Raw genomic sequence first — 12,038 nt, 5'->3', positions numbered from 1 at the left:
GGTGTGCTCCTTCAGAGGGCTGTTCAGATTAGCCTAAATTAGGGCTTCTCCTCAGCCTTGGAAAGGTATCTGTTTCTTTATAGTGAATAAGCAGGAAGATTTGTCTATCTAAATCAGGCACCTAAGTTATAACTGAGTAAAGCCCTTTGGCTTTTACATCATTTGAGGCTGAAGCCTGAACTTGGTGGTATTTCATTTAGTAATATTCTAATTCAATTTTATTACGTGTTGTATATTCATTGCTCTAAAAATTCCGCACATGGCTGTGCTAAACTGCAGACCTTCATCCAAGTGTAAATGGATCTGACTTTAAAAGATGTATTTGCCGAGTCACTGCAATAAGGCATCTGGAGTTAATCAGCAAGAAGCCTTATGAGAGAGGTCTGTTTATGATTCATATATAGCCTGCTGTCTGACAGCCAATCTGCTAGAACGTGCATGCAATATGTTAACATTATCATTGTTAGATTCCAAATGGAAAGAGCTCAATCGAGTTACATCTGAGAGACAACAAAAACTGGAGGAGTCCTCAAATTACCTGACCCAGTTCCAGACAGCAGAAGCTCAGCTAAAGCACTGGCTTGTAGAAAAGGAGCTAATGGTCAGCGTGCTGGGACCACTATCAATTGATCCTAATATGCTGAATACACAAAAGCAACAGGTTCAGGTGAGTAGTGCCAACATGCGTTACCGATTTAAGTTTCCTCTGCTTTTTTGCTATTAGCAAAGTAGTATTTTGCATCTAGATAGAGTACAGCACAGTTAGTATGAGCCATTTACATTTGTTTATCAGCAAGGATCAGCTTAAGTCATACTTGACTACATAATTACAAGAAGAAATTACAAGACTGAAAAGAGATCAGAACAGCTAAAGGAAAAAAAATGTTGAGGAGATACTGATCCTCTGATACATTCTTTTGTTTGACCATGGGTATCTCTGTAGTCAAATGAAAATGTTCCTTTAAAGTTTTACTAATTTGAGTGTATATGTAACATTTTATGGTCAGTCCTCATATACAGTCTATGCTGTAGAACTAGCTTTTTGAGATTTTATTCACTTGACTCTGCCAGTAGCTAATAAAAATATGAAGGCAAGTGAAATGCTTTACTGTGAATAGATACGGGGCCAAGAGTGTGAAAGACAGAAGAAATAGTGAAAAAGTGGAGTAGTTTACCTACAGAAATAGTGCAAACTTCAGGCAAAAGAAAAAAAAGTTAAATCAAGGTTGCAGAAATGAGAAATTTTAATTTCAAACATTTTCTATTGCTGCCAGTTATTTTAAACTGTGATGAGAAATAATTTTTTTATTTTGCAAAAATATTATTAAAGCTGGCATATCAATATTCATTAAAACTAAGTGTTTAAAACATGAGCTATGTTCTAATACTATGTGAAAATGACTTAATATTGTTTTGTAAGTGCTTCAAAAATCTAGATGGCTGGCATAAGACTATCATGTATCACATAACAGTCCTTAAAAGTTAAACCCAATTGACTTAAAAAGAAAGGGTTTGGAATGTTCTGTAAAGTAAAACCATGATATCTGTCCCTTCTTGTGCAAGCGCTGTGACTTACTGTCAAAAAAAAAAAAAATAATAATATTGGGAACCAGTGATATAAACTATAAAGGTCTTACAGTACACATTCAGTCATTTTGTGAATTATCCAAATATTCTCTGTGCTATAATAATACATTGCAATATTATGTGAGAATACACCTTTGAAGTTCTATCTTAAGACAAATATGGAAACTGTCTAGGAAAGAAGACACTGCTTGAAACTAAACAGCGATTATTTTACTTGGTACTGTTACTTTATTACTGTAGTATTAACAGATTTCATTGTTTACTTGTATCTGCTGATTGAATTTCCATTAGATGATGTGTAAATGAACCTCATTTTTTCTGGTTCTTTGATGTAAATGCTTGGAAACAACACAGTTTATGTGTAGAAGATGCAACTATTTCACTGGCTTTTAAACTTGGAGATTGATTACTCAATAAGAGAACTTAGCTACAACAAATTCTACATTACTTTTGTCAGAAGCACTTTGCTTCTTTTTTTCATGAGGTAAATGCTTTTTAAAATTTCCTTTGTTCCCAGATTCTGCTCAAAGAGTTTGACACCAGAAAGCCACAATACGAGCAGTTAACTATGGCTGGTGAAGGGATTCTGATGAGACCTGGTGAACACCCACCGTCCCATGAAATTGTAAAAGAGCAACTGGCAGCTGTGGCACAAAAATGGGACAGTCTAACTGGCCAGCTGAGGAACAGATGTGACCGAATTGACCAAGCCATTGTGAAAAGCACAGAGTATCAAAGTCTACTCAGAAGTCTATCTGATAAACTAAGTGCATGGGATAGCAAACTAAGCAGCAGCCAGGCTGTGAGTACACAACCTGATGCTGTGAAACAACAACTGGAAATTGCTAGAGAAATGAATGAGGAAATAGAACAGGAAACGAAGAATATAAATGCAGCTCAAGCTCTTTGTGAAGAGCTGTCAGTACTGGTTGGAGAAGAGTATTTGAAAGCAGAACTTACGAGACAATTAGATGGCATCTTAAAATTATTTAAGGATATTGAGCAAAAATCAGGTTAGTATTTATTTAAAGAAAAATAGTAACTAAGGCATAGTTAAGCATCATAGTCTCTTTTGTCTTTATTGAGATGTTGAATGAGCTGAGTCTAATGCCAGTTCTCTATCCAGTCCAACCCCCAGGCAGTTGTACATTAGAATTTAGGAGAGTGCCCATACCTTGAAAAGGTAAAAACAATATTTGGGATCTCTAGTGAGTAGTTTAGGAGAGAATTTGAAGCACTGTAGCAGGGCTGCTTTTCTCATCTTTTCCTTCAGGTGCATCTTCACTGAATTAGAATACCAAAAGAGGATGCTGTTCATTGAGCTACCTAACTGCATAGGTGCAGAGTGTAAACCAAAATTGTAATTTTTAGGCAAGCACCAGCTAATGGCTTGGTGAGACACAGTGGAAATTGCATAAAACTGCCTGTGACAGAAGGGGGCTGATAGTCTGCAGCCTTCCCTTACCCTGTGAACAACAGAACTGAGCAAGTAATACACTGCAAGCAGTATCATACTTTGTTCTCCCTAACAGCCTCAGTTTTAACTTTTTAATTTCTTTGGGTCATGAGGAACTTCAAAAGATCTCCCTAAGAACACATATTGACTGCAGGCCATGAGTTAGACACTATTAGGCTAGATGACTTAATATTCCCTGTGCTTATACTTCATGACACCATGAAACATGACTGTGTTTTTTTACCCCTGAAATCTGCCTGAATGGGATTCGTGTAGACACAGATTGGCTAAGCTCACCTCATTTGATTCATGTCCAAATGCCTTCACTGCTCTGCTGTAGTACAGGCACAAGTCTGTCCCTTGCAAGAAACTTGGTTGATTTGGTTGTCTTCCAGTCGAACACAACATACTAAGGACCAGCTTTCCTTACATTAATGATCATTCATAATAGAATCAATATTAATTATTATTTTTTCACTGAATACTAGCAGGTTCTGATAATGAACCTCTGTGCTGTCTTCTCTTTTGTAGATAACCATGTTCAGCAGCTTCAGTCAGCATATGCCACTTCTCATCAGTTCCAGCAAATGTCTAAGGACTTTCAAGCCTGGCTAGGCAAAAAGAAAGAAGAGCTGAACCAGGCTCGTCCTGTATCAGCCAAACTTGATGCCTTGCAGTCACTAATTGAAGAACAGAAAGATTTTAAGAAGACCATGACTGATCAGATTTGTTCATATGAAAGAATTGTTGCAGAAGGAGAAAGTATCTTACAGAAGACTCAAGGAGCTGACAAAGCAGCATTACAATCCCAAATTGCCACACTCAGAAGTAACTGGGATGAAATGAATAAGCAGGTAAAAGAAAGGCAAGATAAATTAACAGATTGTCTGGAGAAAGCCCTCAAATACAAGCAGCATGTAGAAAATCTGCAGCCATGGATAGAGAAGTGCCAAAGCAACCTGTGTGAATTAAAAGTTGGCATAAACCCCGTTGAAATAGAGAATTCTATTGTTCAGGTGAGGGCCTGGCAGAAAGACCTGGATAAACACCATGGTATGGTGGAGCTGTTAAATAATACTGCTGAGAGTTTGCTCAGTGCAAGTCAAACAGATAAAGAAATTGTTCAAGAAGAAACTAAGGTGCTGAATCAGAAAGTGTATGTGGTCACAGAACAATTACATAAGAAGAGAGAGTGTTTAGAGAATATGGCACAAAGGCTGAAACAGTTTCAGGAATCATCCAGGGAAACCGAAAGACAGCTTAAAAGTGCCAAAGAGCATCTGGAAGCTCATGACTCACTTGGACCTCAGTCATTCAGTAACAAACACCTGACGATGATGCAGGCCCAGCAGAAAGCCTTGCAGGCTTTAAGGCCTCATGTTGATTTAGCGAAAAAGCTTGCCCAAGACCTGGTGGTAGAAGCTTCTGATTCAGCAGGTGTTTCTGAACTTTTGCTCCAAGCTGAATCTTTGGAGCGAGAATACACTGCAGTGAACCAGCAGGTTGAAGATAGGTGCTCATTCTTAGAGACAAAACTTCAGGGAATCGGCCATTTCCAAAACAGCATCCGAGAGATGTTCTCTCAGTTTGCAGAGTTTGACGATGAACTTGATAGCATGGCTCCAGTGGGGAGAGATCTCAAGGTACTGCAATCACAGAGAGAGGACATAAAAGGTTTCCTGAAAAAGCTGGAGGATCTTATCATGAATAATGAAAATGCTAATAAAAACTGTAAAATTATGCTAGACACAGAAGTTGAAGCTTCTCCTGATCTTGTTGGTATAAAAAGAGACTTGGAAGCTTTAAATAAACAGTGCAACAAGCTACTAGACAGAGCAAAAGCCAGAGAAGATCAAGTGGAGGGTACTTTTAGCCGTGTTGAGGACTTTTACAGTAAGCTAAAAGAATTTTCCAGTCTGCTTGGGAGAGCCGAAGAACATGAAGAGTCACAAGGTCCTGTTGGAATGGAAACAGAGACTATTAATCAGCAGCTGAATACGTTCAAGGTAGGAAGATTTCTTTCTTATTACTATAAAGTTTCTTATTACTATTTTACCACAATGCAATTTTATTAAATATCGTGACAGGGATTGGTTAAGTGCAGACCTTGGAGGAGTCTTGTTTCACGGCAGTCAGTTCTATCTGTATGCTCTTCATCTGTTTTAAATGGGGTATCTTCTCATGCTCCAGAGAAGCTTTCCTTTGCTATGGCTTGGCAGACATTGGTAACTTTGCATGCCAGCTCACAGTACCTGCACCCCAGTTCCCTCTTCACCTCTCTTCACTATCTTGTTTCCTTATGCGATCCGTGTACGTTTTCTGTTTTTGACAACTGCGTTTTGTATCTATTCTGATGCCTATGTATTGCACAAACTTTCTTCTTCACTGTGGTGTGAGTTTTAGACTCCAGTGTTCACATACCAGCTCATAATTCACTTTGCTCATCTGAGTCGTTCAGGTGTTTTCACATGGGTATAGGCTTCAGCGTATGTAGGTTTAAGACCTTATGTTTTGTTGTTTTCTGTTCTGATACGCTGGCCAGGTTTACCTCACTGAATCCCACCCTTACCTAGAAACATCCTAGTAAGAAGAAATCAAGTAAAGTAAGACCCCTTTTATATTGGGAGTTTACTGTACCATCCTTATCCAAAATGCCCTTTGGAGCTTCTGTGGGTAGCTTTAAATATGCCAGTTAGCAATCCTTGTCCAGCTCAAAAAAAATATATTGCAGTGATAGTGGGTGTTAATTGTGCTTTGGTGCTGAAATGAAGTACAGATACTGGCTTGGTTTAGGTTACAATAAATGAATTTCCAGTGCTCGCTGGAAAGATTTATAAATCCTACAGATGTAAGCAGTGTTCAAAAGACATCATAAATCTCCTAATGGCTATATAGTAGCACTGGATATTCTGTGCTGCTTTGGTTTCATTTCAGTCTAATATTGATTCAAATGTTTGTATGACTTGTACGTTAGTTGCAGTTAATCACAAAAACAAACCTTCGTAACAGGATTTGATAAACCATGCTGTTAAAAAGATGACCTTGGAAAGAAGTCATTACATGCTTGGCCCAACAGAGGGTGCATTTTGCTTGTTTGAACTAAACAGTATTAGAAAGGAAAACTAAAACTGAAAACTTTAATCTGGGAATTTTGGATGCATGTTACTGTGAGTTTTGATTGTCTTTCAGAAGGCATAAGTAGAGACAAAAATCTTGAACAGTTACATTATGAGGAGATTCCATTAGACTGGGAGGATTAAAATTGTATGCCAGTCTGTCCTAACAAGTCAATCTCAATTTAAAGAGAAACAAATAGCTTTTCTTTGTATATGGCTAGTAAAACACTTTGGATATCAGAAAATAGGAAAAGCTCCTGCTGTGATTGCTCTTGCTTACGCTGACTGTACAGGATTTCAGTTGTAGCCAATTTGTCATCTCTGACTTTACCACATTTCTTGCATTTTCAAACATTAGGTGCAGGTTCAGGTCTTTGTTACTATATATATCTTTTTATATATATATTTTTTTTTTTTTTTTTTTTTGGCTACAAAGAACAGTGTTTTTAGGGGGAAGCAGCCTGATGAGCAGACAGTAGAAGAAAACAATTCCCTGTGTGTTGGCTCAGTGTTGTACTTCATCAGGGCAGTGGACAAGACACAGCAATCGTACAATTCAGGAGTGAGAGCCTCCTCTGGTCTGTGTAGACCTGTGGGGAAATAATGTCCCTGCAACCAAAGAGCTTGTATGGTAAAAAGACCAAAAAACCTGGAGAGGCATAAAGGAGAATAGTGATAGTAGCATGTTTATTATATCCAGAAGTCTACTCCAGAATTGTGTTTATATTAGATATTTATAAGCTTAGAAATGTGTTTTGCTCAAAGCAACTATTTTAGGCCATGCTTTTGCTTACGAGTGAAAACACAATGCCATTAAACAGGAGGTGAAAAATGATGAAAAAGTGCAGTTGTTTAGACAAGTGAAAAGCAAATGCAGGAATAAAGAAGCAGAGTGGGGAGCCTTTGCAAGAAAGAAAATAGGAAGACCAGAATGTGAAATTTTACAAGGTGAGGGTGGTAGGTAGCAAAGGGATGCTGGTAGCAGGAGGGTCAGGATCAACAATTACTCTCCTAATATTCAGTGTGAGTGCTACTGAGGCACAGCAAAATTGCAGTAGGTAATGTACCTGTTCATACTCTTTACCATTCCAGAGAGCAATTTTACCTGAGGCAGCAAACTGTAGGGAGACTGGCTTCCACAAATCTTTCTCTACTCTCAGTGTATTTGCACGTACACAAACACACACAACCTGAAAATGTGGCTGTGGCCACAAAACCACAGTCTAGCTCCTTATGGCTTAAGTATTCTGTGGTCAAGTACAATCAAATTCTATTCCTCAAGAGTAAAGCAAAAGAGTTGTTCTTTGGTGGATAGATTTATTCACGTGAAATCTTCACTCTCTTCAGGGAAGGATCTCGTGTAATGGACCAGAGGTGGTTCTTGTGGTTTGACCAATTGTTATGTACAACGAGTTAGAGCTTTGTGCATCTTCTTGACATGACATTAAAATGCATAGTTATTTAAAAAAAAAAAAAAAAAACAGGCTTTGAGTTTTATTTTTATATATATATACATATACAAACTTGTTTTATTTATATTCCAGCTTTGTAATCTACTTATTCCAGTCAGTATATAGTGTTAAATTGACAGTACTTATTTTCAGTGTTAAACTATATTTATTTACAATGCAGATAGAAAATTCGCTTTCTGTAAATGAAAATCTCCAGTGGAGTTCAGTTGAAAGTAGAACCATGACTCTTACTTCACAAAGTGCTCCAGGAAGAGTATAATCAAATGAAGATTTGCCTCAATTAATATAAAACACACAAAATTAATTACTAATTAACTCAGCTTTGTTAGAGTTCTTTTCTCCCCAAAGTCTGTACGCAATGCAGATTCGTACTAAAAGGAAATTTCAGTAAATTAGGTCTGTTGAGGTACACCGAGTCTGCCACCATTCTTCAAAAGCAAGACACAAAAGAATTGTGCAGATGGGCTGAACCGAACACCCTGAGTTTGGGTAGCCACCCAGTGCTAGGATGTTTGCGGTAGTAGGAGTATTTGCAGCTAGTTTCTCTCTGAAATAGAGAAAGAAAAAAGCAGAAGTTGGATTATTTTACTTCTTGAAACCTTTGCACAATTCTTTGTACTGCCATTAAAAGGCATTCTTCTTAGTAAAAATGACATGGCACTGTTACAGCTTTCATCAGTATATAGTTCATTTGATTTTTGCTTTTATTTTTGGAACAAAAGTAGATGTCGTCGTTAGAGGTTGCCTTCTAATTGGATTTTATGGGAATTTTTAGCTAGCCTAAGTATTCCTGCCAATGAGCTTGAACTAAGATTTTAATTAGCTTATGTTATAGAATCATAGAATCGTTTAGGTTGGAAAAGACCATCAAGTCCAACCATTAACCTAGCACTGCCAAGTGCACCACTAAACCTGTACCTTAAGTGCCACATCTACACGTCTTTTGTTAGTTGTGTAGAGGGTGTCTGTCCTCTGATTTTCATTTTGAAGGCAGATAATGTTGAAAGAATAATCAGAGGTTTCTCTTTATGCTCGATAAGAAACTGAAAGTGTTACATTTCCCATGCACTGGTTTACAAACCCTGGAATAAGATACTAACCTTCCTTGGGATTTACAACAGTTAGGGTCTGTGTTGAAAAGCAAAGGTAAAATAAGCAACTGTTTAAACTTTTTTTTAAGTATTGCATTTGAAAGTGACTGATGTGTCATATGAAAGTCTTCAGTAGATATGGTGAAAAATGGTAAAATACTTTAAAAATGTTAATGAAATCATTTTGCTGTTGAACAAACACAGACCAATTTCAGTTATATACTTCCCCTATAAAATGATGCGGCATTCTTTGAATTCAGTAAGGATCCGTTTGTGAGTGTTTTGGGTGAGAATAACCACGGATGACAGGACCTCAAGAAATGCTTCGCTCATCTTTACCATTATAGTCTATACTCTCAACTAGAGAATCCAGAGGTGAGTATCTTCTTGGCATAATTTTAATGTTATGTCTGCTCACCAGAGAGGAGGAAGGTAGAATTTGTGTCGCATGACTGTAGTATTTTGATACGTAGCTGGCTGTATATGAAGTAAATCAATAAACAAGAAGTGTTTAGTGTGTTTCTATTTCTTGCGTACAGAATTTCTTGCTTGCTATACATGTGTTTCTTGCATATTTCTTGCTCGCTGCAAAAAGCTCAAGCTGACTGTAGTTAATGCCCTATGTTAAGTTTTAGCACTAAGTGCCATATGCTGTCCTTAAACTGAGGTCTGAATTGTCACTATAACTGATGGCTGCTGTCAGACAAGCAGCGCGGGTCTCTGGTCATTACGGGTATGGTTTCTACTGGAGCAAAGCAGCTTGGTCATGACAGCTTCTCCTGCACTGTTGGCGAGACCTGTGAGTCTCCCAGCCCGTCAACTACACGATTATGAGCTAGAAGTGTAGGTGTGAAGAGTTGAACAATATTTAAAAGACGTAAATGTCCAAAACCTGACTCTTTGTCCTGTTAGGCTGTTCTTGTGCCACTCTAAGTCCCATTAAAAATGTCTTCCAAATATAGATACTTTTTTCCAACATTTTAATGTTTCTTTCGGTGAGAGCGAGGTGGCTTGGCGCTGCCACGTTCCTTGGGCAGCCGTTGCCCTGGCAGACAACGCTACCCTAAGCTGTTGCCTCAGAGCCAGGAACCAGACTGAAGAGAATCAAAACTGGGCGGCAGGTCGCCTTGCGTGTCAAATGGAGTAAGATGTAACTATTCCAAGACCTAATCACTTAAGACGAGTTTGGCGGCTTTTTTCTAAATAATACACAGGTAAACTTTCAATTTAACTTTCTTGTGGAAGTGTCCATTTAAATGACGCCTTTATCAGACGGGGTGCTCGGGTGCGGACAGTGGTTAAAAGCAGTGCCTGCGTTACCAGAATTTCTCTCAGGAAGGCGAGCCGGCTGGAGCGGTGTCGGCTCACCTTACCGAGCCGCGCCCTGCCTGCCTTCTGTGTGGGGGCAGTCCCGGCTGAGCGAGCAGCCTGCCGCCGCGCTCCTGCCTCAGCTGGCTCCTCCAGCGCTAACGAGCGGGCTGAGGCGGCCGTGATGTCACCGCCAGGCGGGCGGCGAGGCCTCCCGCCGCCTGCCCCCCGCCGCCGCTGCCCAGCCCGCCGCCTGCCTGCGGCGCATGGCAGAACGATGAGCGAGAAGTGAAGGCGCGGGCGACTGAGGAGATAAGGAGGCGGCGGGGCGGGGGGGAGCCCCCAGAGCGGCGCTCCGGGAGCGGGTGGGCCGGTAGCAGATGCTGCCTGCAGAGCGAAACGGGGCGTTTCTTGCAGCTCGGCGCTGGGAGGGCGCCGCCGGCCCGCGGGAGAGCGGGGCGAGCCGGAGAGCTGGACTGCTTCGCCGGGCGGGCGCTTGCTGAGGGGGGTTTCCCTCCCTCGTCTCCCTCGCAGCTGCGCTTCAGAAATGAGGAGGAAAGCGAGGACAGCACGCTAGCTGCAGCTTGTAGTCGGAACCTGCCGAATATAAACCTGCCGTGCCTTCGGGGCGACATGCCACACTTGCCTTAAACAGCTCTCCAGGATGGTATTGGGAGTATCGGTCTAGAACGTTTGTTTTTCGACCGGCTGCTCGAAGGACATGTTGGCTTGGCTGCTAGAAAGTGATGTTTTCCTGTGGGACTTGTGGAGGCACCACGGAAGAGCCTGATACAAGAGGAGGATAAGCTGCCTTTCGGATCAAGGTTATTTATAGCTAATGCCAAAAAAGTAAAGGGCTGGTTTATTATTCTTACTGTTCTGGATTTAAACCCCCCCCCCTCCCCTCAAGATTTTCTCCGTGCCTTGGTCTGGACCGTACACAGCCATTGTGGATTCTGTGTTTTTAAGCTGCCACACCATGTTTTATTTATAAAGGAGATGGGACTCTGCAAACCACTTAAATGGATTGCAGTTAAGCCGTCACCTACAGAAGATAATGTGCTGCCTTCTGTAACGCTTGTTCATTTGGAAGGCTTATTCGGGAGATTTCAGATACAGATTCTGACCTGGAAAAATAAATGAAGCCTTCCATGGAGTGTTTGAAATATTTGAGCCACTGCTGGGTTTTGCTATGCTTTGTTTTTCTGTGACATTGGAAGATTTCTGTTACTTTCTTACTGAAGCACTTTGTATTTGCGGGGGGGGGGGGGGGGGCAGGGAGGAGACACCTCACATCCAGGTAAAGTTGCATTTAAACTGATGCACTGATTATGAATGACCTCAGCCACCTCATAAGTTATGATATGTATTTTGTATCTATGCATCTGATGCTAAGGGCAAGTTTACTATAATTCTTCAGAGTGTTAGTGTTTTTGAAATGGTTCCCCTGTATCCATGAAAAAGGAGATATAGCGGTATACTTGTGCAAATACTTTCAGGATGGGGAAGCCTCTTAGCAGGCCAGACTGTCTACGTCAGAATCCTCCGTGTGTTGGCAAAGGGGAAGAAGATGAAGATCTAAATATTGAGGACTGTTACGTTCCCCAGAGGTCCATCTATGATACTGTGCGGCTGAATGAACAGATTGATTCGGGCTCCAAGGGCAGCCTCTCCTCAAGGCATTTCACGGACCGGACCTTACCCTACAGTCACAGAACACTGGACATCAGCACTTTGTGCTCCAATGGTGCCCTTACTTCTTCCAGTGTTTTTGAGCTCCGAAGCCGCGAAGCTAACAAGTTAGATGAAAAAATGATCTTTGATGCTCTCAAACTGAACAGTGATATAATTCGGACAGCTGGATTACCCAAACCGAAGTCTCACGCAGAAAAGAAGGAGCATAGGCGATCATGGAGAATGTTTGTTCCACCCAACTTTTCAGATTACACAAATAAAAGTGAAAGCTCCTTTAACGAAACTGCTGATATCTCAGATGCAGCTAGATTGG

At 40.6% G+C, this 12,038-nt stretch overlaps 1 protein-coding gene across 15 annotated transcripts in view; it reads left to right on the top strand.

Moving 5' to 3' along the window:
- Window positions 1-12,038, top strand: part of DST (dystonin) — a 314,486-nt gene that overhangs the window by 231,429 nt on the left and 71,019 nt on the right. For all 15 annotated transcript variants that reach the window (XM_041128914.1, XM_030037882.2, XM_030037880.2 and 12 more), the window contains 3 exons: window positions 468-667; window positions 2,105-2,600; window positions 3,575-5,049. In XM_041128914.1, coding sequence (XP_040984848.1) covers window positions 468-667; window positions 2,105-2,600; window positions 3,575-5,049 — 2,171 coding nt within the window. The remainder of the gene's footprint in view (window positions 1-467; window positions 668-2,104; window positions 2,601-3,574; window positions 5,050-12,038) is intronic.

Source organism: Aquila chrysaetos, chromosome 15 (genome assembly GCF_900496995.4).
Source record: "Aquila chrysaetos chrysaetos chromosome 15, bAquChr1.4, whole genome shotgun sequence".
Taxonomy (NCBI): Eukaryota; Metazoa; Chordata; class Aves; order Accipitriformes; family Accipitridae; genus Aquila; species Aquila chrysaetos.
This window is presented reverse-complemented; position numbering and strand designations above follow the sequence as displayed.